Genomic DNA, 25,469 nt, shown 5'->3' on the forward strand with positions numbered 1-25,469 from the left:
TATGTAAAATCATATAAATTAAATCATGAAGTCTTGGAGGGATTATAAAATTAGGTAGTTCTTGAAGTTAGGCCACCAAAGGCTAGATAATTGAAAAAACATTGGGTTTAAACTATTCACCATTGTTCTCTCTTTCTTTGCAGGATGATCTCAAGTTTAAATATATTAGAAAAGAGACAGAAAAGGAATGGGAGCATACAAAGGTAATAAAATAATGGAGAACATTTTGAACAGGCTTGGGAAGGAAAACATTGCTTTGATTACTCCTAATAGGGCACTGGGTTTTTTTTAAGGTTAAATAATTTCCATCAGTTACAGTCCACTGTTTAAACAATATGAATCAATAAATGCTGTTTCTTGCTTACTGAAGTGAATGGAGTTACTGGAACCTTCCTGTGAGTAGCCTATATCATGATTGCTTACTAGATATTGAAGTACTGGTTGTTAGGTTTTAATATCCAATATTTTTCTCCCTATTATCAGGATATCATATTGAAGGATGCATTGTTCTATAATGGCATTTGTCCTGGTGTCGGAAAATGGCTCCACAAACATCTGATTTCCAACTGGGGTGAGAAAAAGAATCAAGAGGATGCCCACGTTTCTACCTATAGATGATTTCTGTAAAACAACATGGATATTCAGTGTAAACAAACAGTTTAGCCATTGCTTATTTCCTCCCTCCACTCTTCTGTTGTCCTTGTAGCTTTTTTCAAAATTACTTCTGTTTCCCATTCACTACTGTCAATAGCCCAGTGTGCTACTGTTATTCGTTTCTTTGTGGTATCCTTTCCTTTGTCCAGCTCCTCTTGATTCCTGTATTATAAAACCATTTAATGTTCCTATTTCAGTTCATTTTTAATAATAATAGTAGTAGGAAAGGTTATTCCATTTAGAATAATTTAGTTAGCCTGAAAAAGCCTATGGGAAATATCAGGGTCAACAGCTTTCTGGATCGGCGTTCTCCATATTTAATTAAACTGGGTTTTCTTATTTAAAACACACACACACACATGCAAGTAAAGAAAAAATGGACCAAGACCCTAAACATAAAAATATGTTGCTATGTAGTGAAATGAATTTGTTTTAGGTGTTAATTGATTTAATTAATTAAGAACATTAAGCAGCCTGCTGGATGAGGCCAACGGTCCATCTACTCCAGTATCCTGTTCTCACAGCAGATGACCAGATGCCTGTAGGAAACCCAGAGGCAAGATTTAAGCACTAGATCACTCTAACCCTCCAATGGTTTTCAGTAAGTGGCATTCTGAAGCCCTGATGCCTCCAACTGTGGAGGCAGATCATAGTCATCATGGCTAGTAGCTACTGATAGCCTTCTCCTCCATGAATTTATCCAATCCTTTAAAAAAGCCATCTAGGTTGGTGAACATGACTAAGTTACATCAATTAATTTCAACGGGCCTCTTAGTTGAGAAAAACTTAGTTGAATACTACCCATAGTAAAAGCACAAACAGATTTTTACAGAATGCTTGTAAATTATTTGGGTATGTATATATTATCTCACATCATTAACTGTTGGGAGTTGATGTGCGTCAACACGGTGCGATATTATTTCACACATGGTCTTAAATAGGTATTATGTATAAAATGAGATAGAAACACAAAGTAATACCAGGTCTGTGTTTCCCAGATGAGCCCCCCCCCATGTAATCCCTCAGATCCCTCTGTAATTCTGACTTAATTCCTTTCTGACCTCAAAGACTGTGGCTAGACACTTGTGGTATGAGCAAAACACTTCCACTGAGCTCTCATACATCTCATGTCCGTGGCAGAAGTCATACAGAGCTCCCATTTATGTGTTTGTCCTGGAAGTGGCCGCAAGCCAGGGAGATGCTTGGCACATCAAAAAAACAAGGTCCTCCTTACTCCATGTGACTTTGATTCTGGCCCAGAGGATCACCTGAAGGAGCACATTTTGACTCCTATGAACAGCGCACACATCCCTACCCCAAGTTTCTATGGAAACAGTAGTGCTTTTTGGACCCACTCTAATTTATGAGAAGCACCACAGAGTGAATGAGTGTACTGATTTATCCATTTAATTCTATATTATCCAGGGATGGGATTGTACAAAGAAAGAAGCTTGTTTTCATTTATTTATTTTTTAAAACAGAAAAGTGTGTTCTAGCCAGGCTTCTTCTTTTTCCCTCCTTCCATGCCCACCAAAAGCTTCAGGCCCTGCCCACCAGTGGCGGTGGTAGCTAAAGGTTGGGGAGGCAGTGCACATGTGTGATAGCCATGTGCCTGTGCTGTAGGCACCTCTGAAGCCTGGCCCTGTTGCAGGGCTGGGAAGGGCAAGGGGATAAAACACTGATGCTTTCCATTTCCATCTAATCAGCCTATTCTTAGGAACTGGGCACAGGGGATGTGGGAGGGAATAGTCGAATCATAGAGTTGGAAGGAACCATGAGGGTCATTGCAATATCTGGAAGAGGAAAGCAAAGGTGCCAGTACTGCATACTGTTGAGTAACACCAGGAAAAAAGTGCTGGTTCTAGCCACTAATCATGCTTCTGTTACATTTACACATTATAATTTGCACACTCCTATAACCTCTGTTCTAAAAGGGCTGCATTGGCTGCCATTTCATTTCTGGACCTAATTCAAGGTATTCACGTTCGTGTTCAAAGCCTTAAATTACTTGGGCCCCAAATATCTGAAAGACTGCCTCCTTCCAACAGACCCTTCTAGCCTCTTGGTAATTCCATCTCCCTTAGATGCTTGGCAGTTATGGTGGCCTGGGTGAGAGCATTCTCTGTGGCAGTCCCTAAGCTGTAGAATACCCTAGATTCTTTATGGCTTCTGGTGAATGCTGAAGATGCAGCTCTTTGTTTGCTCTTTGATATCTGAGATGTGTGTTTTCATGGCCTGCCCTATTCCTGGAATAGTAATTTGTTATATCCTGGGAGCTGCTGGTGAAGGGTGAGTACTACTACTACTAACTGGACACAGGAGTAACTCACACTCTTTTGAAGTACAAAGGATACAAATAACTAAGCAGAGGAATACTGGGAATCTTGCATTGTCTAGAAAATAGTTGCTGTGTGAAATCAGATGGATGATGTTGTTTTTATATTATGGCCCTAAGGTCCTGTCTAAACATTCAAATTTTGGGCATATGTTGTGGGTGCCCCTCTCTGAAACATAAAATAGTTTTTGATGTCGACATTCCATGTAGAGGTCCATACTAGATGTGATTTCCCCCAGTTTACATGATCTCCTTCTCTCTCTTTTTTTGAGAGAGAAAGGGAGTGAAGACTGATTGAAGTCAAATCTTGTCATGGAAACTGTCTCAACTCATCTCACATGATGCTCATAGTGGGGACAGGATGAGCAAATGGACAGGTAACTGTGAACCAGGCATAGACATTCTCCACAGCTGCAGATAAGGAGGAGCTGCAAGTGTCATGTGACTTGCAATGGTCTTATCTTTTAACTCTCTAGGAGGGATAGAGACTCAGTTTAAAAAGAAAGGAAGTCAGAGTCTGGGGCACCTACCCAGGGCACCACTGGATGCCCTTACAGGAACCGTGCTGCCCAGGGGCACCAGACTGGTGACCCCTTGTGAACATATGCACCCTCTTCTCAAGTCTGAAGGGCACGTGCTTATAAAATTCAGTGTTATGTTCCATTGACTCAATCACTTGGTCATTGTTTATTCAGCTTTCCCTATTAGCTTGAACATAAAATCAATGTAACAAGCAAAGATAAAACTGCCAGTATGACAAAAAATGGGAGGATTTCACGCCACAAACTGCACCCAATATTCTTTCCATTACAAGCAAGAAGAATGAGCGAGGTAAGCAAAAGTAGCAACAGAGTAGACAATCATTGCACATCTATTACCTAATAGGGGGGAAAAAATCATTTCCTTGGTATATGGAAAAGTGGTAAATAAGCTGTGCTTTAAAGGAGGAATGATCCTTACAAAACAAAACAAGAATGAATGCAGTTCACATTCAAGCATGCCACAAGTTGGATCTTCAACATGATTTTGGAAAGGGATAAAGACATTTCCTTCTGATGTTACCATCAAACCAGCTTGGATAATAACTAGCATATTTTCATTTTTGTTTGGATCCTGGTGTGTTAATAGAGGCATTTGAATAATACAGACAGAATCCAGAGAGAGCATCCTAATAAAAAATTAGTGAACAAAGTGGGGGGAAAATTATACAACTTAAACACACACACAAAAATGGGAGGGGGCTCTTTGACAGGCCTTGTCAAGACCAGGGTTAGATTCAACTTAACATTTACAAGAAAACTCCTTCATGACTAGATAGCCTATGAGAGTGGGTGCTGCTTCACTAAAGATCATACCCTCTTCCCTGGTTGCTTTGCAACACCTGCACCTGCCCCCTCTTGGCTTGTTGACTTAACTGACAACAGAGTTAACCCTTGAATTACAAACTGAATGATCTCTACTGCTGCACTTTCAGCATGTTGAAGGTGACTTAACTCTGGAGAAAAAAAAGAGAGACTTGGCTCAGGTAGCATTGAAATACAAAAGACCCCACTGAATGCAAAAAAGAAAAAAAGAAAGAAAAAGTGAAATCCCAGTAATGGGATGCAAGCTCATCCTGTGTCCATATTTCCAACCTTGATGAATTCTTTGCTATGTGGATTAGAACTTTTCCTCTTTAAACCCAATTGATTAGACATCATTATGCTTTACTTTAGCCACAGAAAGGCTTGAGGATTACTACACTCTTCCTCCATGCATAATTTTGAAAGTAAATCAATTGTGGGGACAACATATAATCTGACCAACTGTGGCTTGCTTTTCTACTATTACTTTGTAACCCTCCCCCCCAAAACCCCCAGCTTCTGGCAGAGTTGAGAGCTTTCTTTCTCTAATTGTACAGAAAGTAGAGCAAAGCTTTTTGCCTATTGGAGTGATGCTCCAAGTTTCCTTTCCATCACAGATTTTGGTGAATCTTGGTTTTGTATTTTCTTTCTTATCATCTTGGTTATTAACAGAGTCAACAGAGTTAACACAGAGGCACTATGATGAGTCCAGGCACAGACAAATTATTTGATCTGCTTTGTGACCATTCACAAATCCAGCTGTTTTTAAACGGTGGGAATTAAATTCTGAATATCTTGTTTCCATCCAATTGCTGGTCAGAAAGTCTTCACAACAGTAACTACTGGATCACTGTAACATTCTGCCCCCCCCAACTTACTTTAGCTAAAATAACAGCAGGCAGTCATCAGCATTTAATAAAAGTAGCCAGAGGACAATTTCTTTACTTGGAGCACAGTTTTAGCTTTATTTCAAAATCTCTATCACATCATTTATATAGAAATTAAATAACAAGGGGAGGAATAGGTAAAAGGGATATGTGCCTCACACTTTTATTGGCCTTAAAGTAGGGGTAGACAGTGTGGTACCTTCTTGATGTTGCTGGGTGGACTATAACTCCGTAGTCATCTACCACCAACAAAATTCTAGCTTCTCATGTTTCCCCAATGTTTTCCATGGAATGCTGCAGAAGCCAATGATGTGATTAGTGCATTGATTCTCCAGTGCAATTCAAATGATGGTGCCCATAGTCCCAGAGAGCTTTCCTTGCTTTCTGTCCATTATTCATTGCATGAGATGGCTACCCTATGTACTTAATTTCCATCAGTTTCCATAAGCTATTCAACAGAGAGGTCCGTATCTTTTCACACATTGCAGTGAAATATTTGAGACTAAATAAAACACAATCTCCCTTCAAGAGACAATGAAAGACCCTTAAGAGGGGTGCTGAAAATTATCAAAAGGAGGTGCTTTTCAATCAAAGTATAAATGAAATAAAAATCACCAGAGTGAATTCAGCTCATCCATATTAAAGGTCATATGTGTATGACACAAGTGACATAGGTTATCCAAGAAACTACTTCTTTGAATAATCAGACAATAAAAAATGACATGATTTTAATGCATAAAATGTTGAAAATGTAACCACTAAATAAAACAAGTGGTTCTGAAATTATCATTGTATGGGTCTTCTCAAAATGACATCTAATCTCGGAAGCTTTTATATAACAGAACCTTTTTTATTTGTACCATGTCATAATCTTTACAGGCTAGAGACTGCTATGCTGAAATTTATTGCTGATTTAAGACCATATTATGCTTTTATTTCATTTGTAAAGCAAAAAGTATGTTTAAAAAAATCTATAGTGCTGTAGTCATATCTTTCTGAATTCATATCTTGTTTGCACAATGGAACAGGATATCATATATTAATTTATGCTGTGAGACAGTGCTGTTAGGAAATGGCATAGATGTGAGTCATGTTAATGCAGAAGAAACTGTAATAGGGATGTAAATAAAATGCCTTGTAGCAAGGCCATGTATTACAGTTAAATTAATAGATATCAACCCCCATTAATTCCATTGTCGCAACAGAGATGCAACATAATATTGTTTTGTTACATGACAGATAATGTCTCAGAGTATAGAACATCAATTCTAAGACGTTCAAAACCATCAATATATACATAAGCCCATTGCTAAGTTCTCTCAGTTTGTCACACTGAAGTGTGACAAAGAAACAGAACCTAGGATAGTGTATATGAGATGAAAATGCTCTTTGTAATTTTCCTCTGTTCAGAACAGAAGAGAGACTGGGTGTCAAATCCTGGCATCCAGTGGAATGTGGGAATGTTTAAGGGGGCTTGTGCACTGTGGATTTTTGAGGGCATATTTACTGAGCTTTTTTGTGGTCACCATTGAAGATACTTGGGCTTCCGAGTGCCATGTCGGTGACTCCTGAACCATGTCATTGAGTTCCGTGGTATAAAATATAATTTATATTTTATATTTATATTTATTATATAAATATAAAAACCATGTCATTGAAAGAGGGAGCAAAACCACTCTGACACACACACACACAAGTTTTTTTTTAAAGTGCAACTAATTTTGTAAAGGATCAATGCATATGTGTAATATATGAGGGTTAGATTCAAGCCCTATGCTGTATTATATTTCTGCAGCATAGTTTTATATTCAGACTTACATATTTTTATATGTATACATTTTTGTATCTACCTATGTGCTTTAGATAACCTGGCTATTTATTTATTTATTTATTTATTTATTTATTTCATTTGTAGTCCACCCTTTAACCCAGGCTTCCTCAGCCTCGGCCCTCCAGATGTTTTGAGACTACAATTCCCATTATCCCTGACCACTGGTCCTGCTAGCTAGGGATCATGGGAGTTGTAGGCCAAAAACATCTGGAGGGCTGAGGTTGAGGAATCCTGCCTTAACCAAAAAGGATCTCAGAGAGGCTTATGAAAATCAGTATTAAGATGGTCCCTGATGACAGGAAAGAGCACAGAAAGAAAAAACAGCATAGTACATGTGCATCAGCTCAACCGGACGCCTTCATCTGCCCCAGCTGCAGCAAGGCATGTCTCTCCCATGTCAGTCTCTACAGCCACAGCAGGTGCTGTAACTCTCCAACAGTTTGACTTCACCCCCAAAGGTGTACTCCTCCATTGTCTCAATTGAAAAGGAATGCCTATATGCACATACTCTTTCTATAGTATTATATACAGTCATACTTGGAAGAGGAACAGAATCTGTTCTGGAAGTCTGTTCGACTTCCAAAATGTTTGAAAATCAAAGCATGGCTTCTGGTTGGTTGCAGAAAGCTCCTGCAGCCAATCAGAAATGGTGGAAGCCCCATTGGACATTTGGCTTCCAAAAAATAGTTCACAAACTTGAACAGTCACTTCTGGGTTTGCGCCATTCGGGAGCCAAAACATTCGACTGGCAAGGCATTCGGGATCCAAGGTAGGATTGTATATAATACAGCATATAATGTGTGAGAATTGTTCGTGTTTTTAGTAGAATGGAGATTAAAGAGTAAAATGGGAATTAGGAAAAAAATCTGTGCAGATAAACTCCACATGAAGGTTTCCAAAAAATCCCATATCTACTCCTATAATCTAACAAGCCACGTTTAAGGAAAGCAGAGTAGGGTGAAGAAGAGAAACCATGTGTTGATAGGCTGTGGGACCAACACTGAAGAAGTATAAGGCTCAGAAAGTCCAAGCCCAAGCTGAATCAAGATGGGGGCATGGCTAATCCACCTTTCTGAAGAAGTATCACCGCGAAAAGAAAAACCTGCTCATGATGCTTGCCTGAATAGCAGTGCCTTGCAGCACTTCTGGAAGATCCTCAAGAGAAGCTTTGAATTTCTTAGATCTCGGGTGGAAGAGAGTTCCCAAGCTGGTTATCAGGCACCAAGAATACCTCTCTGCACTTCTAACTTCTCCCTTGCTGTTTTAACTGACTTCACAGAGAGCACTTTTAGGGAGCTCCTCCAGAAGATAGTTGATATTATTATTATGTCTGTTCGCCCAGAAACTTACTGTGTCTCTGATTGTAAAGACATTGTGACAGCAGGTTTATTCCTTTAGCTGCTGATTGCAGATTTGACTCCTCCTAGTTTGCGACATATAGAGAATGCATAAAACAGACCTGAGCAAAAATTATGCATATCCCCAAAGAAGCAAAGCAATTGCTTCCTGAGGAATTTGACTGAATGCAATGCCGAGAAGGGCAAGATACAGTATAAATGAAAACTTCAGATCGAAAAAGTGTATATGACTGGATTATCCTCCATCAGATAACCCAAATCCTTCATAGTCACCATGATGCCAGTACAATGCATCTGGCCTAAGCTTCATTATAAACAACTGATATGATGTGAAATCCATCCTGCAAAATAGATTATATTGCATTCCCCTTAGATAAGCGCAGTGTAACATCAGAGGTAATGAGACACAGCAGGAGTTCCATTCTGTAATAGGTATGTCAATAGCTAGACCTATTGCCCAATTTCTACAAAGGCCTTGGTCCCAAAAGGAGATTTATTACAGATTTCTATAAATACCCACCAATTCCAAACCGTTAAATGACAGAGAAGTCCAAATAATATTATTCTGTGGTTTGTACAAATGTAAGGCTGCCCATAGGTGCTCACCTAATGGCAGCTATGTTTGTATAGAAACCAGGCGAAGAAGAAACAGAATTGAGAGACTGATAAAATACTTAGTATTAGAAAATATTGGCTTCATGTGTCTCACCACTCATCTGCAAAAGAAGTGTGATTCTTATGCATCACTAAATTGATTTTCAAGAGGTGTTTTGGGGAAATCTGAAATGTTTCATCAAATATTCCCCAAATCCTTTTGGAGGGGGGAGGGCAGGGAGGGGGAGACTCTACTGCTATTCACACAAGCCCAACTTGCTACTGCTTGAGTAACCTTTTGTTTAACCCAGGCTCTTTCCTCCTAGCGACAGTGACATCATCATGCAGCCAATCAGAGTTGGCCACATGACAAAGTCAAACACAAAGAAGGAAGGGGATCCAAAACAGCTGCAAACAGTTACACAGGACAGAAAACACAGCTTCAAGGACTGTTATGTTCCCAAAGCAGTTTGAATGTGTCTTTACCAAGGAAAAGGATACTTTTTCAAAGTAAGGAAAGTGATGAGGAAAACGTATCACAATTCTGTAACATATAGGTAGCCGTGTTGGTCTGCCATAGTCAAAATAAAAAAATTCCTTCCAGTAGCACCTTAAAGACCAACTAAGTTAGTTCTTGGTATGAGCTTTCGTGTGCATGCACACTTCTTCAGATACACTGAAACACTGAAACACTGTTTCAGTGTATCTGAAGAAGTGTGCATGCACACGAAAGCTCATACCAAGAACTAACTTAGTTGGTCTTTAAGGTGCTACTGGAAGGAATTTTTTTATTTTGCACAATTCTGTAACATGACATGGCCTCATTTCCTCACAAGCAAATCAAAGTGAATGCTCATGAGACAGCTGATATTATATAACCTCCGCGGAAACTTTGTGCAAACAAATCAAGATGAATGCTCAATAATAGGGCTGTCTGGATGCAACCTCAGCTCCAATGCTGGTTACAAAGGAGGAGGTTGTGCTAAATGTGTGTGAAAGAGCATAATCACATGAATGTTCTCTGAGAAGAAGGATTGATTGTAAAACCACTCTAAGAATCATATCTCTGTGACAGAATTAGGAGCCTCCTAACCACCCCAGTGCCCTTTAGAAACTATAGTTCCCAGGATGCTCTGGGGGAAGCCATGATCGTTTAAAGTGACATGATACTGCTTTAAATATATCCTACAGATGGGGGCTTTAGTCCCCTCCCCAAAACACACACAGAAACACACACACAGAGCCAGGCCTCCTCCTGGTCCTTACAGCTCTGGGAGCCACTGCAGCAATGCCCCAACCAATACAGTGGTGCCTTGGGTTACAGACGCTTCAGGTTACAGACTTCGCTGACCAGGAAATAGTACCTCGGGTTAAGAACTTTGCTTCAGGATGAGAACAGAAATCGTGCTCCAACGGTGTGGCGGCAGCGGGAGGCCCCATTAGTTAAAGTGGTACCTCAGGTTAAGAACAGTTTCAGGTTAAGAACGGACCTCCAGAACGAATTAAGTACTTAACCCGAGGTACCACTGTAATAGGAAGAAATGTATTGGGAGCTTTGAGGCTATGTAAACTGCTTGTGTGACTATCTCTGCCATCTTAAGTTTGTTTACTTTAGCCATAGAATAAGGAGTTTTTCAGATTCACTTCTCCAAAGGAATAGGCACTTCTACCAATAATCTTGAGTGATGATTTGGCATTCATGTAGACCTGAAATTTCTTGGATAGCTGCCTACCCATAAATGTGTGCTTTTTTTTTTTTTAAGGCTCACATTACTATCTCTTCATTTCCACAAATGCCCAGATGTCAATAAAAATGAGCTCCAGGGAGAAGGAGAAAGGGAAAACATTGTTTCAAACTGATAAGAATTTCATAAATTATGGAGGCATGAAAAAGCCTTGGACATAAATCCATAAGTTTTAGTCTTATCATAAAAACACCTTACTTTCCAGATTCACTGTGGATAGATCATAAGCTGTCTGCTTTCAGTTGTTCCGTTGCAAGCAAACATATCCATAATAACAAAGTAAAGTAACAGTTAAAAAGGATTTGGCACTTTTACCATCATCCCACAGTGCTTTAGGGCTTAAGAATAGTTGCTGTTTTCACTGATTCTCCTCATGCCTTGAAGGTCAATTGTGTCTTGGTACATAATACATCAACCTGAAGAAAACACTGTGTCTTCTAATTGCTTATTTTAAAGCCTACTGTGAAAAAACACAGGTTAAACATATTGTCACAGAAGAGGAAATTGATGTGTTGCTTGGCAAACAGGGACAGCTCCAGCTAAGGTGTAAAATCTCCTGTGGGGTTTAGTCCTCTCATATGTCTGATATCTCTCAGCTGCCAGCAAACGTCGGTGTGGGATGTAATGGAATATTGGAGGGTTTGGGAGTTAATTTCAACAAATGGCTGAGTGCGAGGAAAAGTTTTATGATGAAACTGGCGGGGATAAAAAGGCACTGGTAGGGTTCATTAGCCTTAAGGACCAGAAGTTATAATCACATTTCACCTCCAGGGAGACCCAACTGTTTCACTCCTCATTTGTAAAGGCGTTCTATTCTCACCACAGGCATTGACGGTAGGGAGAAAACAATACTGTACACATTTCTGTTGGTAGAAGAATAGCACTGAGGCTAAGAGTTTGAATTTGCAAATTCCTGCATGAAATAACCTGATCTGCACCTCTTGGAATAATGAGATGACCCCCCCACCCCCAATATTTCTCACATCCTTGAATGTTACAGTGCAGTTCATCACAATCTAAATGTATCAAAATATTTAGTTAGATGCATATTTTAAAATGAATAATCATAGCTGTCAACCTTCCCTTTTTTTGTGGGAAATTCCCTTATTCCAGCGCTGTTTCCCACTGCTTCCTGCTGCTATCCCGGATTGTTAGATATCCCGTAGACTGCCCCCAGGACAGGTGAGGCTGCTGATCCCTTATTTTCAAATCTGAAAGTTGACAGCTATGTGAATAATACACATTTGTCAACAAATAAAGGACTATTCTAACAGCATGATTCTAACAGGCTGCCTGAACTGTTTCCATCTCAGCTGGTGGGTATAACAACTGTAGCTAAGAACTGGTGCCTGAGTGTGTTTTCCCCTCCTTTCTCCCCATCCCTCTTTCCTTGCATGCCATGTCTTTTAGATAGTCTCTGCTCTCAGGTTTACAATCACGCTGTGGTTTGCAAGCATTTGCCTGAGCACATGAGGGTTAAAACTGTATAGACAAAGGTAGTGTGTGGGTGCAAGGCCTGCACCCAATTGTCTCCACATGTGGAGGCTCCTCTCAGACCTTGCATGTGATGTTCTGAAGGGGGCTTCTATGTGCATTTGGTTGAACATGCTTAGAACATGCTTTGTGTGATTAAGAACCATGCCTTACCCAAATGTTCCTCTACACAGTTTCAACCTTCCTTTGTTTAGCCAAATGCCTGATGTAGGCTCAGTGCTGTATTTATGTTGGTGCAGCTGGTTCTCTAGCAGAGGGCGCCGAGTCAAGGGGGCACAAAATTGAGAAAATCCAAAAATGAGAAGATCCGATTGGAGGTGCCAAATTTTGACCTTGCACAGGGTGCCATATTGTGAAAGATTACTAAATTATCTGCTTGGTAGGCTAAATTTGTCTGCAGATATATAACAGGGTGGACGCGGGTGGCGCTGTGGGTTAAACCACAGAGTCTAGGACTTGCCGATCAGAAGGTCGGCAGTTCGAATCTCCTCCCCCTCCCATTGCTCAGTCCCTGCTCCTGCCACCCTAGCAGTTCAAAAGCACGTTAAAGTGCAAGGAGATAAATAGGTACCACTTCGGCGGGAAGGTAAACGGCGTTTCCGTGTGCTGCTCTGGTTCGCCAGAAGCGGCTTAGTCATGCTGGCCACATGACCCGGAAGCTGTACGCTGGCTCCCTTGGCCAATAAAGTGAGATGAGTGCCACAACCCCAGAGTCAGTCATGACTGGACCTAATGGTCAGGGGTCCCTTTACCTTATATAACAGGGTGCACTTAACTCTCAGGATGACTGATTAAAATTGAACCTCATAAGCTAATCAGCCAAGCTGATTGATGTACTAGTTAAGCTGAATAGAGCTTGCAGCCCTAATTGCAATGATTGTGTACTATCCAACACTTGTGACTATATCCAAGGAAAACCAGGCCCCTACCACTAGGGAGAATGTAGCAGCTGTTCTAAGCAGCGGATGCCAAGGCCATCCACAATCTGTCCCCCATTTCCCCCCAACTCCCCTAAGCTAACCTCTTCTGCACCTCCTATCTTAGCACAATACCCTCTGGTACAGTGGAGGAACGTGTCTCATCAACAATGACAAAGTGAGACTCAGTTGCAGCATCTTGCCCTTCACCTCAGGCAGCAAAATATCTTGAACCAGCCCATATTAAGTGAGCACAACTCAGGGATAAGTGCCTTTGGTTATTTCCACGTTAGCCCAGAGTGGCATATGGCAGCTTGCCTCTAGGGTAATCTAGCAGAAGCACATTTTATTCCTCCAGTGAGTGCATCAATACTTGCTTATTGAGAGAGTGGGCATTTCTAAATATGTGCATGACTTGGTAACGATCCATTGCACATATACCAGCAAACAAAAGCAATCCACCCACATCCTATTAAAGTACATGGCAAAACTGAATCATCTATCAGACAGATCAATTAAGCATAAGACTGTCTGACAGAATAAGCTTCTTGGCCCGCTCCAAACTCTCATGATAGTAAGACAAGCACAAAATAGTGGGATCATTTCACTTCTGTTGCTTTAGTGTTCACTTAAAAAAAAGAAGATGATAAATACCTCCGAAATACCAGAGACGGAGAGAAAAATCCATCCTCAAATGCTAAAGAACAACCTGGTCAAATGGGTACTTTGAAACCTTTGCTGGCCATACATCAACCTAACAAGCTTGTTTTTGTAGCAAAAAGCCATGCATTTTTACCTTGAGGAGTTCCCCCTCCTGATAGAATTGAATTGCTCCATTTCAATTTCCTTTTTTAAACAACCCAAATGGCATGGATTGGCATGCAATGCAGACAGCCTCTCTGAAGGGAAAATAGCTTTCTGTTGCCAGGTCACAAGTCCCTATTCAGAAATCCAATGCTCTGCTTTAGACTCATTCAAAAACCTTGTTTACCAGCTTTGCCTTTCTTAAGTGCTTGAGTGCTACAACATTTACTGGCAATTTGGGTATGGAGAGTGTCTGTCTATCCATCCATCCATCCACATCCACATCCACATCGACACACACACACACACACACACACACACGTACACAAGTATTGCATTGCAAATATATTTGACATTTTTCTTGCACTAGATCTTGCAAAAATCACATTTTAGCTTGGGTCAAATCATGATCTCACATTCTTATTAACTAAAGCGCAGCTAATTTAGCCCACTTTTACTAAGCCTTAGCTCCTGCAAAGCAAAGTTACTACTCTTTGTATGGATGCTTACTAATATTTTCTCTTGAGCCCATTACATATCTGTTTTCTCCTCCTTTCAGTTACAGATAGGTAGCCGTGTTGGTCTGCCATAGTCAAAATAAAAAAATAGACCTATTACAGTCGTTAAGAGTCGTCAACAGGCTCATCTCAGCTATCTGCCAATCTCCCATTCCCACCACCCTTCTGAGTAATACCCTTCCCCACCTTCTCACTATATAGAAGGATCTGGCAACTTCTGTTTCAGTGTATCTGAAGAAGTGTGCATGCACACGAAAGCTCATACCAAGAACTAACTTTGTTGGTCTTTAAGGTGCTACAGGAAGGAATTTTTTTACTCCTCCTTTCAGTCTCAGATAACATTCATAAGAAGGGGGTAAAATTCTCCAATACCCAGAGCCAACATGGCCATGAGGCAGACTGGGGCAGCCACCTTGGGCAGTGGAAGCCCCAGAGGTGGTGCCCCTGCTGGTGCCCCGCTCACCCTGCCCCTGTCAAATTGATGCCGGCAGTGGTAGTGGCTTCCAGAGTGATCTCATCAAGATCTCATGTCTTGTGCTCTATGAGATCTTGCCGGAACTTGCTATCATCTCCATCACTTCATGGGCACAACACAAGTAAGGGAAGCTTTGCTGAGACAGGGTAGGCTGGCACCTTCCTGTTTCACCTCAGGCAGTGAAATGTGACATACCACCTCTGCCAATACCTTCTATGCTTTCACATCTGCAGGGGAAGCCCCATTATTGGTCCCACCAATAGGCATGGCCCATTGTGCAACTCAGGGCAGGGCCTTCTCTGGGGAGGCACCCTGCTTGTGGAATTCCCTCCCGTGGAACTGTACTTTGCTCCCTTGTTGGCATTTTTTCAGCATCACCTAATGATGGATCTTTGGGGTTTTCAGGGTTGAAGGTGATTCTGTGCCTTAAACCTGTCATTCTTTGTCTCCTCCTGTGTCACAGAAATTATGCGGTCAAACAATTTTAGGTATGCAGTTTTACTTATTTTAAATTTATTATTTTAATGCATTATTTGTTGCAAACCACTCTGGGTGCCCACATGAGGAAGGACAGTCTAGAAATAAAATGATGATGACGGTAACCGACGTCTTCATGCCTAACTTCCAGTTTAGCTAACAGAATGAACTGTGATTTAGGAAGGTCTTGCATCATTCATTTTTGGGGATGATGGATAATTCCAATGGAAATAGAAGCAGAAATTTTTGATGTTCACTTATGTTCCATGTCTCGACTGGGAAACAATCCAGTGAATATGATCAGTATTCACTATTGTTTTCCATCAACAAACAATAGGTAATTTTCATTTGTATCACATTTCTTTTGCATGGAAATGAATGACCTTTGCATTGAAATTAAGGGTGTGGAATAACATAACAGTAATGTAATTAATTATGTAAACTTCTGCCACAGTGGACAGTGAGACAAACAACATAGTTTTTGTTGGAAGCTGAACTGCAGCAGAATGGAAACAGTGCTGTATGCAAAAGTATGCTCTGGAACAGAAACAGATGCTTTCTTATGTCTTTCTTATGTCTTCTTATGTCTTCTGGGTTTTGGAAAGCTTGATTTACACATTGGAGGGAAGTCAGCAGGGTGTTTTTATTTGTTTATTCAAATATAAGCTGAAACTGGCCTGCGTAGGATAAGACCAGGTGCCAGGTGGAGAAAGGTTACTCAGTGCTTGCCCCTCCAATTACATGTCAGTTCAAAATCATCCACCCCAAACTGCCTTTACACCCCTGCTTTCCTATTTAGTGTAGTGATAAGGAACAATGACGCACATGGGGTCGTAACAACATGGGATGATTCAGTGAATGAAGAGGAAACTGAGCTAATGAATAAGCACTTTTAATTAAATGCAAATATCATGACACGAATGATGAGGAAATAGAGAGGAGAACAGAATGTACCATTTGAGACTTGGTGTCATGTTCTCTTCATTAAATGTTCTCAGTTGCTACAAAAGTTTTAGTTTAAACAGTTTCTCTGCGGACACTTAAACCCCAATGCACAAAGGCAAAAGACTCAATTTTGGGGATGTGCATTTAATATCAGCCTGTCGTTTCATATATTACAGTATGAGTTGGCCAGTTGCTGATATGATTACCTAAGGATGACATAATCTGCAGCTGACTTCAGACTAGGGGAACATAGGATCCTAAAATGTGCTTGGAGTTCAATCTGTTGCAAAGTGGCTCCAGTGAACAGATGATACACTTAAAACAAAAACAAGGGATCAAAAGGCTGGGTAACCTTGAAAGCTGACTCATTTATTCCAAACCAAGATATAAGTAGATGGAAATGCAAATACAATCCATTCACTGTCTTCTTTTCTAATAAAATACTTTGAATTAAGCTGACGAAGCTTTATCCAAATTACCATGAACCTCTATACATGAGGCCGTGTGCTATTTCAGGACTAAACTACATATTATGCTCTTTAGTTTGCATGATGGGGGGGATGTTTTTAACTCTGCCTCGTGCCATATTTTGTTACACAAAGACACAGGTTGCTTCCAGATGACTTGTTTGTTGAACATTTATCCCAATCTGAGTAAAGGGATGTTACATGACATTGCATCAAGCAATTGTTATCCCACACTTTCCAGTGCAATTTCCTTATATTTTTCTTGCCTACAAAAAAAGTCTTATATTTTTTTTAGAAGCAGTTTTGTGTGTGTCCACTTTAATTACACAACCTGAATTTGCTGGTATGCAATAGGAGCTTACCTGCAAAATAGTGGCGGCCTGGAAACACCCACAGAGAGGGTAATTTTAGTGAAAAAACAGCACAAGGGGGAAAGGTTGAGAACTCCTCCCCTCTGTGCTGGTCTTCTGATTATCATATGTAGTTTGGCATTCATAAGAAGGAGGTTTGGAGGGCTGTAAGTAGGGACTGGGAGAGAAATTTAATTTAGTTCACATTTAAAAGTGAACCTACTTGTTTTGCCCTTTCCAAAGCTATATGTGACTTGAGACACAGCAATCCCCAGAAATTCCCCATTTACTGAACCTTTCAATGCAGTTCTCCAGCCAAGTAATGGTTGGAAAAATGCATATATTAGGATAAAGTGTGAATGCAAATGCATACATTCATGAAAATGAAATGCAAAAATGCATTACGTTATAGAAAATTGCTTTGCAAAAACATGTGTGTTTGGCAAAATTACTTTCAAATGTGTACATTAGGGGAGATTGACAGCAAAATGCTGGTGAATTTCATGGTGACTTTTTAAAAACAAAATTTGTAAACTGATGTGGCAATGTGGAGAACTGAGCTTAAGAATGGAAAAATGAGAAACAGAGAGAACCGAAAGTGACAGATTTGCCCATCCTTAGCTTCACTGTGAAAATGAGCTCTTTCTTTCTGACCAAGATGAGTCCCAAGATCTTAAAAATCATCATTATCATATGCAGTTAACAATCAGCACATTGGTGTTCGATTGGCAAACAATCCCCTGCATTACACTGACATTTGGGGATTCAGAATACGGAGTGGCCAGGATCATCATGCAATAATATTGAATGCACTCATATATGAACTCTTAAAACTATTCCACCTCCTGCCCTCCCTGTTTATTCTTTTTGGGTGGTGGACAATTTGGCACATGTTCCCTTGTAGCAACTTTATGATATCTTGAGCTTCTGAAATTGGCTACTTCTGTTATTACCTCTGGCCACAATCCCATGCACTGTTGTGCACACTTAGGAGCAATGAAAATCAATGGGGCTTAAATGCTCATAACTCTCTCCTAGACGGTGGCCTCTGTGTGTTCGATTTTAAATATGCACATTGTTTCTCTAGAAATTCTGCAGTTAATGACCATATGCTGTTTTGGCTATTAGAACCCAATATTGATGGCATGCTACTCTCCATTTACTCAGAACCCAACTACTTCATGATCCCATTACATGGCCCCTCCCAGCCTAAGAGGAAAAGATAAACCTTCCTTTGTACTAAATTGCACAACCAAACCTAATGCATCCCATGTAAAACGATCTGCCATGTTATTGATAATCCACCTTTTTTTGTAGTCCCGCATCATCAGCAGAAAAACAGGAGATTCATGGAGAGCCTTATGGACCACCATACATAGCTGATAGACTGTGTTTGGCTTGGTGGGTCAAGAAAAAGTATAGATCTGTTCTATGTGGTACATACCAAGTATAGGTTTTGCCCTGCTTCTCATGAAGATCTAATTCAGTGCAGCTGAAAGGACACAGTGGAAGAGTTTAAGAGATTAAACAAGAAGGAAGGAAGTGAGTCACAGTAGAAGAAGGAGCAGGAGGAGAGAATTGCTGAGAGAGGGCAAATACAAACCCCAAAAGAGGCATCAAAAGAAGTTGCTGCAGGAGTGAAGGAACTTGGCAGCTTTGGCTGGGATTGAACAGTTCCAAACTGTACCAATCTGGATGCATCTGAAGATACTGTCATCCAATATGGTGGTGTGATATGGTTGCTCAATTGACCTAAGGGCTCCAAACTTTGCCAGTTTGGACTCCTCTGAAGATATTGTTGCCCAATTTGGTGTGATGGAGGAGGATGCTTAGGCCTATGTTTGAATGCTATCAGGTGCCATTTTGAATCAAGATGGCAGACCGAGCCATTCCAAACTGCACTGATTTGGACACCTCTGAAAATATCATCACCCAATTAGGCACAATGATTCTTTAGACAGAGGGGGCAATTTTACTCTCCATTTGAATACCGTTAGGTACTATTCTGAATCAAAATGGTGGGCTGAAACTTTCAAAAGTACACTGATTTTAACAAAATTCGGCCAGTTAAATTCTGGCTGTTGGCCAAGCCCCAAATTGCAAACCTAATCAGGACATTCTAGGCCAATCCAGGCTTCAACTGAGTCAGGTTGAAGCAGCACTGGAACACCTTTAGGTGGGGATGTCAGGGGGGAGAGCATTGGGGAGGGGGGAGGGGAGTGGCAGGCAGGGATATTTGCAAGAGGGCTTTCAAACAGCCCCACACTGTGCTTTGTTGCATGTGTCTTCCTTGCATTCAGTCAAACTGAGAAGACTGGAACCCTCCACTCCCCAGTTCTTTCTGTGGTCTTCTTCATCAGTGTGTTTCCTGTACACTGGGGAAGCAGACCCCGGAAGGATTGAAATGTGGGTGGCCAAGATCACAGGGGTCCAAAGATGGGAAAAGGAGGCCCAACCCTAGAATCAGTGGGGTGGAGAGGAGGAGAAAAGAACCAGCTATTGTCTCTGTGTTAGGGGAGTTGTGGCTATGGCTTCCTAAGTGATGCAGCTGAAGCAGCAGTGAGTGGGAGGTGGGGAGGCAGTGAGTGAGGTGGGTCCACAGTTTGTTACAAGCCCCAGCCCAGAGTTAGTTGGAAGCACAGTGCCATACCCTCCAAGTGTCCCTATTTTCCAGGGACGTCCCTGATTTAGAGAAGCAGTCCCGGTTTCTGATTTGATCCCAGAATGTCCCACATTTCCTTAGGATGTCCCTATTTTCATTTGAGAAATGTTGGAGGGTATGGGGTTATCCAACCCCTGAGCTGTCCGAAGGCAATCCTGCCATAGGGAAGTTTTTTAAATGTTTAGTGTTTTATTATATTTTTATATATGTTGGAAACTGCCTAAAGTGGCTTGGGCAACCTAGTAAGATGCGTGTGGTATAAATTCTCATTATGGAATGGGATGTTCCTATTTTCATCGGAGAAATGTTGGAGGGTATGCATTGCTAATATTGTCAGGATAGCGACACTTGTCTATTGTCCCTAGCCCTTGCTACTTAGAGCAATAACAATAGGTTTGAATATATAATAGCCCAGAAAATCACAATGCACAGGCAAAGGTTAGTTAAGGCAAATTGTTCCCAAAGTTGTCCCCAATCTCTCTGTGTGATCAACTGAACACAGTACTGTAAGCAGAAGGACTGAGATTTTCTCACCAAGATCTCTGACGCAAACGTTCTTGGCTTTCTAGTTTCCCTCCAACAGTGCTGTTTAAACACATGGAGCACAGATGTTCTGGCTTGTGTCAGGTCCGTGCTACTTAGCCGTTACTGTAACCTTTCTTCTTCTTCTTTTTTTTGTCTGCGTGTGATTGTGTGTTTTCTGACATCAAATTGCCAGCAAAGCCATAGATGAAGCATAGAGAATGGCATCAAATGATACATTTTCATTTCCTCTTGATAAGTACTTTCACATGTGCTAGCTAAAAGCATTTCACTGTCCGTGGTGTTTATTTCTCTGTTGCTTTGGAAGTGGCCGCGGTGTTTTTACTAGCTTTCATGGGAAAATCTTTTACCATTTAATTAATAGGCCCACAGCAGCCTGGAGGAGTCACAATCCATCTCTGTCAAGGCCTTGTGCCAAATCCATCCTCGTACGGTCCTTTCTAACCTGGATGAACTGCTCAAGAAAAGACTTCTTTTTATTGTTAACCGTAACATGACTTAGAGCACTGACTTCTGGCTGCTCCCAAGGGCCCAGCTACCCCTGACATTTGTACGGCCTATTCTACTTTTGCTGCTCATAGTGGAAGGAGAGTAGAGGCACCATTCTGCAGACAGTATTGTCTCTGCAAAAGCAACTGCTACCATCCATGCTTTCACCAGATTTGTTATTGCAGCATTTGCAAGCAACACCTTTTTAAATGATCACTTATTGGCTCATCCACTTATCAAGAGAACAAGGGAAAGGAGATCTGGAATATTGGTGGAGGAGCCTCTGAAATATTGTGATTACCAAATAAATAAATATTTTACCCCTGCTAAATATTGTTTATGTAAGAAAAGCCCTGCTGCATCAGACTAAAGGTCCAGACAATCCAACGTCCTATTCTTACAGTGGCCAACTAGATGCCTACAGGAAGCACACCAACCATAGCTGTCAACTTCCCCCCTTTTTTAAGGGAAATTCCCTTATTCCGAATAGGATTCCTCGCAAGAAAAGAGCAAAGTTGACAGCTATGACACCAACTGGCTCTGAGTGAAGGAGCATGCTTCACACTTGAGCTTCCCAGCAGGTGCTATTTAAAAGGAGAAAAGCCCTAAGAAGGTACACTAACTCCGGAAAGCGATTGGGGGGCTGACATTGCGCATGACATCATGACATCACGTCTGGGCATTGTGTGCAATGTCACAGTGTCATGAGTGATGCCTGGATATGACACTGTCATGCAGCTGCTTGGCTTCCATGTCTGGCAGCTCCTCTGCCTCCATGTTGCTGGCTTATGTGACAGCTTCATGTCTGGGCATCACGTATGATGTTGTGACATCAAACATGGCACCCAGGTGAATATCGAGGGGAAATCAGCCTCCCACTAACAAATATTGGGGGGCCCAAAGGGGTTCAGCCCCTAGGAGTCAGTGCCCCTGGCCCTGAGAAAGCACAGTAACAGAATCTCGTGACACCACCATTGACTTCCTTTTAGGCACCTTCATCCAAAGATCTGGCAAAATATTTCAAAACAATTAGTAAAATGCAACCCATTTGCTGCCTTAGTCCATCTCCATAGTGACAAGGCAGCAACTCCTTCCTTCTTCCCTTTCCCCCTCCTTCTTCCATCCTTTCCTGCTCCTTCCCCCCCCCTTTTCTTGCTCTATTCCTAGGCTCGTTTCTTTTAGTTTCTATACTGAAACTCCTCAGCCACTAGTTGAAAGGCTTTCCATTTATTCATCTCCATGGGTGAGGTCACACAGCAACTTAGAGGACTCCAAGGAGCATTTATGTCTGCAGGACTTTGCAGCGGAGCAGAGTCTTTGCTGTGAACTTTCCTCAGCTACAGGAACCAAGTGAATGCTATGGCAATGTGGCATAGTTTGGGCTCTCTAATTTATATCTTTCCTTATTGTCTGTTGGCTGGGATCACAATGAATCAAACATCAGAACAAGGCAACATTCCATGACAGACCTAGGTCATTAGGGGTCTTAAGAGAGACAAAACATTTTGCTGGTGTATTCGTTGTGGCAGTGCAGACCCAAAAACTGCTGTGATTCCCTTCCTTGTGCCCATCTGTAAGTGGCTCTACTCCTTACACGGCAACAGCATTTCCCATACCCAACATGTCTGCGAATGGAAATTCATATACTCACTTCTAAGTAGGCTAATTGGATCACAACTGCCCATTCCATGTACATCTATTGCCCATGCTTTACATGTTTGCTTCGGGTAGTACCAGGATGGCACTAGTATGGTACTCATTAGAAAACATGATTGCCACGTAAAGTGTCAACCAGCAGGTGCAGGACTTCAGGGCACAGTCTGGATTAATTGCACAAAGGTGACCTCTGGGAAAAAGCCAATCTGAATATTTTAATTTGGATTGAGAGTCACACATTTGGACAACAAACCATCCTTTTATGGATACTGTATACCACACCACCAGGACATTGTGTTCACAGTGTAAGTAGGCATAAGAACATTTATATTCATAATTATGTTTTATACATCCCTCAGAAATTGAATCTAACATATTGCCTGCCTCTAGTACTCTTCCACCATCAGGAGGAAAACACGGTAATCCTGCAAGCGCACCCTGGATGTTGACAAGCTTCCTAGAACAAAGGTTGCAGTCATAACGATGATTGATAGTAGAATTCAGTCGGACATCTGGCCAAGAGACTTGCTCCTTCCCAATTTGTAAAGTAACTTGGGCTGTGGAGATTTCATATCTATAGTGAGACACTTTTGATTTTTTTTTGGGGGGGGGCTTTTGTTTGTATAGTAGCATTAAAAGTGTTAATTTAACTTACATCGGTTCTCTCATGGAGTTAGTGTGGTAAAATGGGTAGAAAAAGTCAAAATGTAACTAGTACTCTCAAAAGTGAATGAGGTCAATTGTTCTGTGCCGGCTTCACCATACTACCAACTCTAGTTTTTGTTCAGCGTAAAATTTCAGCAGAAAGGGCTTGAAATGAAATGCAACGCTTCCAAGTGTCTGGGGTCTAAATGATCCCAGCAACATGAAAATAAAATGCTCAGATCAAAACATGACCTTCCTGTATGCATTGTTCTCATTCTCCTAAGAACCAAACATTTTCGGAACCATATGTGATGACACCTGATTTGGTCTGTGCATAAAAGACCATTTCTCACCGTTGCACATTCCCAGCATATATGATAGGTCTGTGTTGTGATATGATGGTGTGACTCTTTGAGCATTGATTTTTTGCCATCATTCTTCGAGTGCAGGAGTGGGGAACCTGTGGCCTTCTACGTGTTGGGCTAAATCTCACATAATTTGACCATTGCCTACACAGGCTGGAGCTGATGGGAGTTGGGGTTCAATAACATCTGGAGGGCCACACAGACCCCCACACCGTGTTCTAGTGGATTTTTTTAAAAAAATTACCTTTAAGTACCCTTGAAGCAAACATATAACTGTGTATGCTTACAATTCATAGTAGAATAAATGGATACCATTTAAGATTCAAAATTCTGAGTGACACAAATCCTTTAAAAAATGTGCATCTAATGCTGATGTTCTGCTTTTTTTCTTCTTCGTTGGCTGAGAAGGTAGGGTCTTGCCTTAACGATTATTACAGCTTGCATCGCTAGCAAATTGCAATCACGTGCAGAATGGTAGCACAGCAGAATGTTGACACTATACCTTTTAATTGATTGCTTGATTGATCCAAGTTTTATTTTGAAGCTTGTTTTGGTGTAGTGGCCCTGTGCCTTTGGAAGCTTGGAGGGGAAGGGAACAGAAATCAAGCCACGATGATTGATAAAGGCTATTCAGTAGGGGTGGGGTACATATGGGACTCTGGATGGATGTTGTGAGAACAGGATGGTGGACAAGATGGGCCACTTATGAGATCCATCAGAGCTATTGTTATGGTCTTTCCCCAGATTTTCTTTAGCATTGTGGAGACGAGGCTGATTAGTAAGTACTAGTTTTTTCTTCATTGATGAATAATTTGTGCATGCGTGCGTGCATGTGTATATGGCTCAAGCCCATTTACTGCAAATTATGAAGGCCATGGCATTTTGATCCTAAGCATTGGTCTCCTATGCTTCACAGGAGCCCAGTGCTGGCATAATTCAACATATGTAGAGGCATATGAGATGACAATGTCTAGTTAAAGTAAAAGCTGTTGATCAGCATTTAGAGTGTTTCTGATCTGGCTCACACTCACATCTAACCAGTCTTATAGTGGGTTTGTGCAGCTTAAGAGCTGAGTGACTCATTGGCTTAATGGTGCATGCATTTCATATGATATACTGACTGGATATATAATAAGTCAGAACATTAATTTGGTTTATTAGAGCTGTGACTTTTAAATAATATACAAACTGTGTGCCATACATTATACACTCAGATGAAATGGCTCTATTACTTCAAACAGGTTTAATTAGCTCTGTCAAAAGTCTGTAGCTTATACAATATAAACAGTGGTGACTATAATTCATCAAAGGTTTTGTTGTTGCTGTTGTTGTTCATACCAACTACACTTAATGTTTTTTTGATTGCAGGGGCATTAAAAATTGATTTTAAGGACCTTTTTCATTCCTCATTTCATTTGTTCTTTCTTTCACATGCTCACTATGTAACATATAGCAAAAATGTATTTTTTATTTTTCATATTGGAATGCCATGTTTCCAGGGGCTTTTTGCCTTTGAGTCACACAAATTCCTGTAGATCAAATGTCAATAGATCATCTTTTCTTTCCTTGAACCAAAGGGAATCTATGGGATATGAACAGTTCCAGTTCATCCTACTTCTGTTGCTTGCCCAGGATTGCAGTTCGTATTGGTTATTTGCAATTACAGTCCAGTGAATCTCAAGTGCCCAGATTTTGGATTATTTCAAGTCTTATTCAATGTGAGAATGGTATAGCCAGCATCACATTCCCACCAGAAATGGTATATCTAGTCCTTGGTGAGAGAAGACACTCCACCGGGAGGTTGGAGTTCCCACAGCCCTGGTTATTTTTCTTTATAACCACTTGAAGATAAGTTTTCAGGAACAGAATGGGCAAAAGGTGAAAAATTGAGAGAAATAGAAACCAGCTAATTTGC

The 25,469-nt window shown here is 41.0% G+C and overlaps 1 protein-coding gene across 1 annotated transcript in view; it reads left to right on the forward strand.

Moving 5' to 3' along the window:
* CNBD1 (cyclic nucleotide binding domain containing 1) overlaps positions 1–686 on the forward strand; it is a 141,252-nt gene extending 140,566 nt beyond the window's left edge. The window contains exons 12-13 of the mRNA XM_082233666.1: positions 144–203; positions 484–686. Coding sequence (XP_082089792.1) covers positions 144–203; positions 484–618 — 195 coding nt within the window. The 3' untranslated portion in view covers positions 619–686. The remainder of the gene's footprint in view (positions 1–143; positions 204–483) is intronic.
* The last annotated feature ends 24,783 nt before the right edge of the window (positions 687–25,469 follow it).

Source organism: Podarcis vaucheri (genome assembly GCF_965113315.1).
Source record: "Podarcis vaucheri genome assembly, chromosome: 8".
Taxonomy (NCBI): Eukaryota; Metazoa; Chordata; class Lepidosauria; order Squamata; family Lacertidae; genus Podarcis; species Podarcis vaucheri.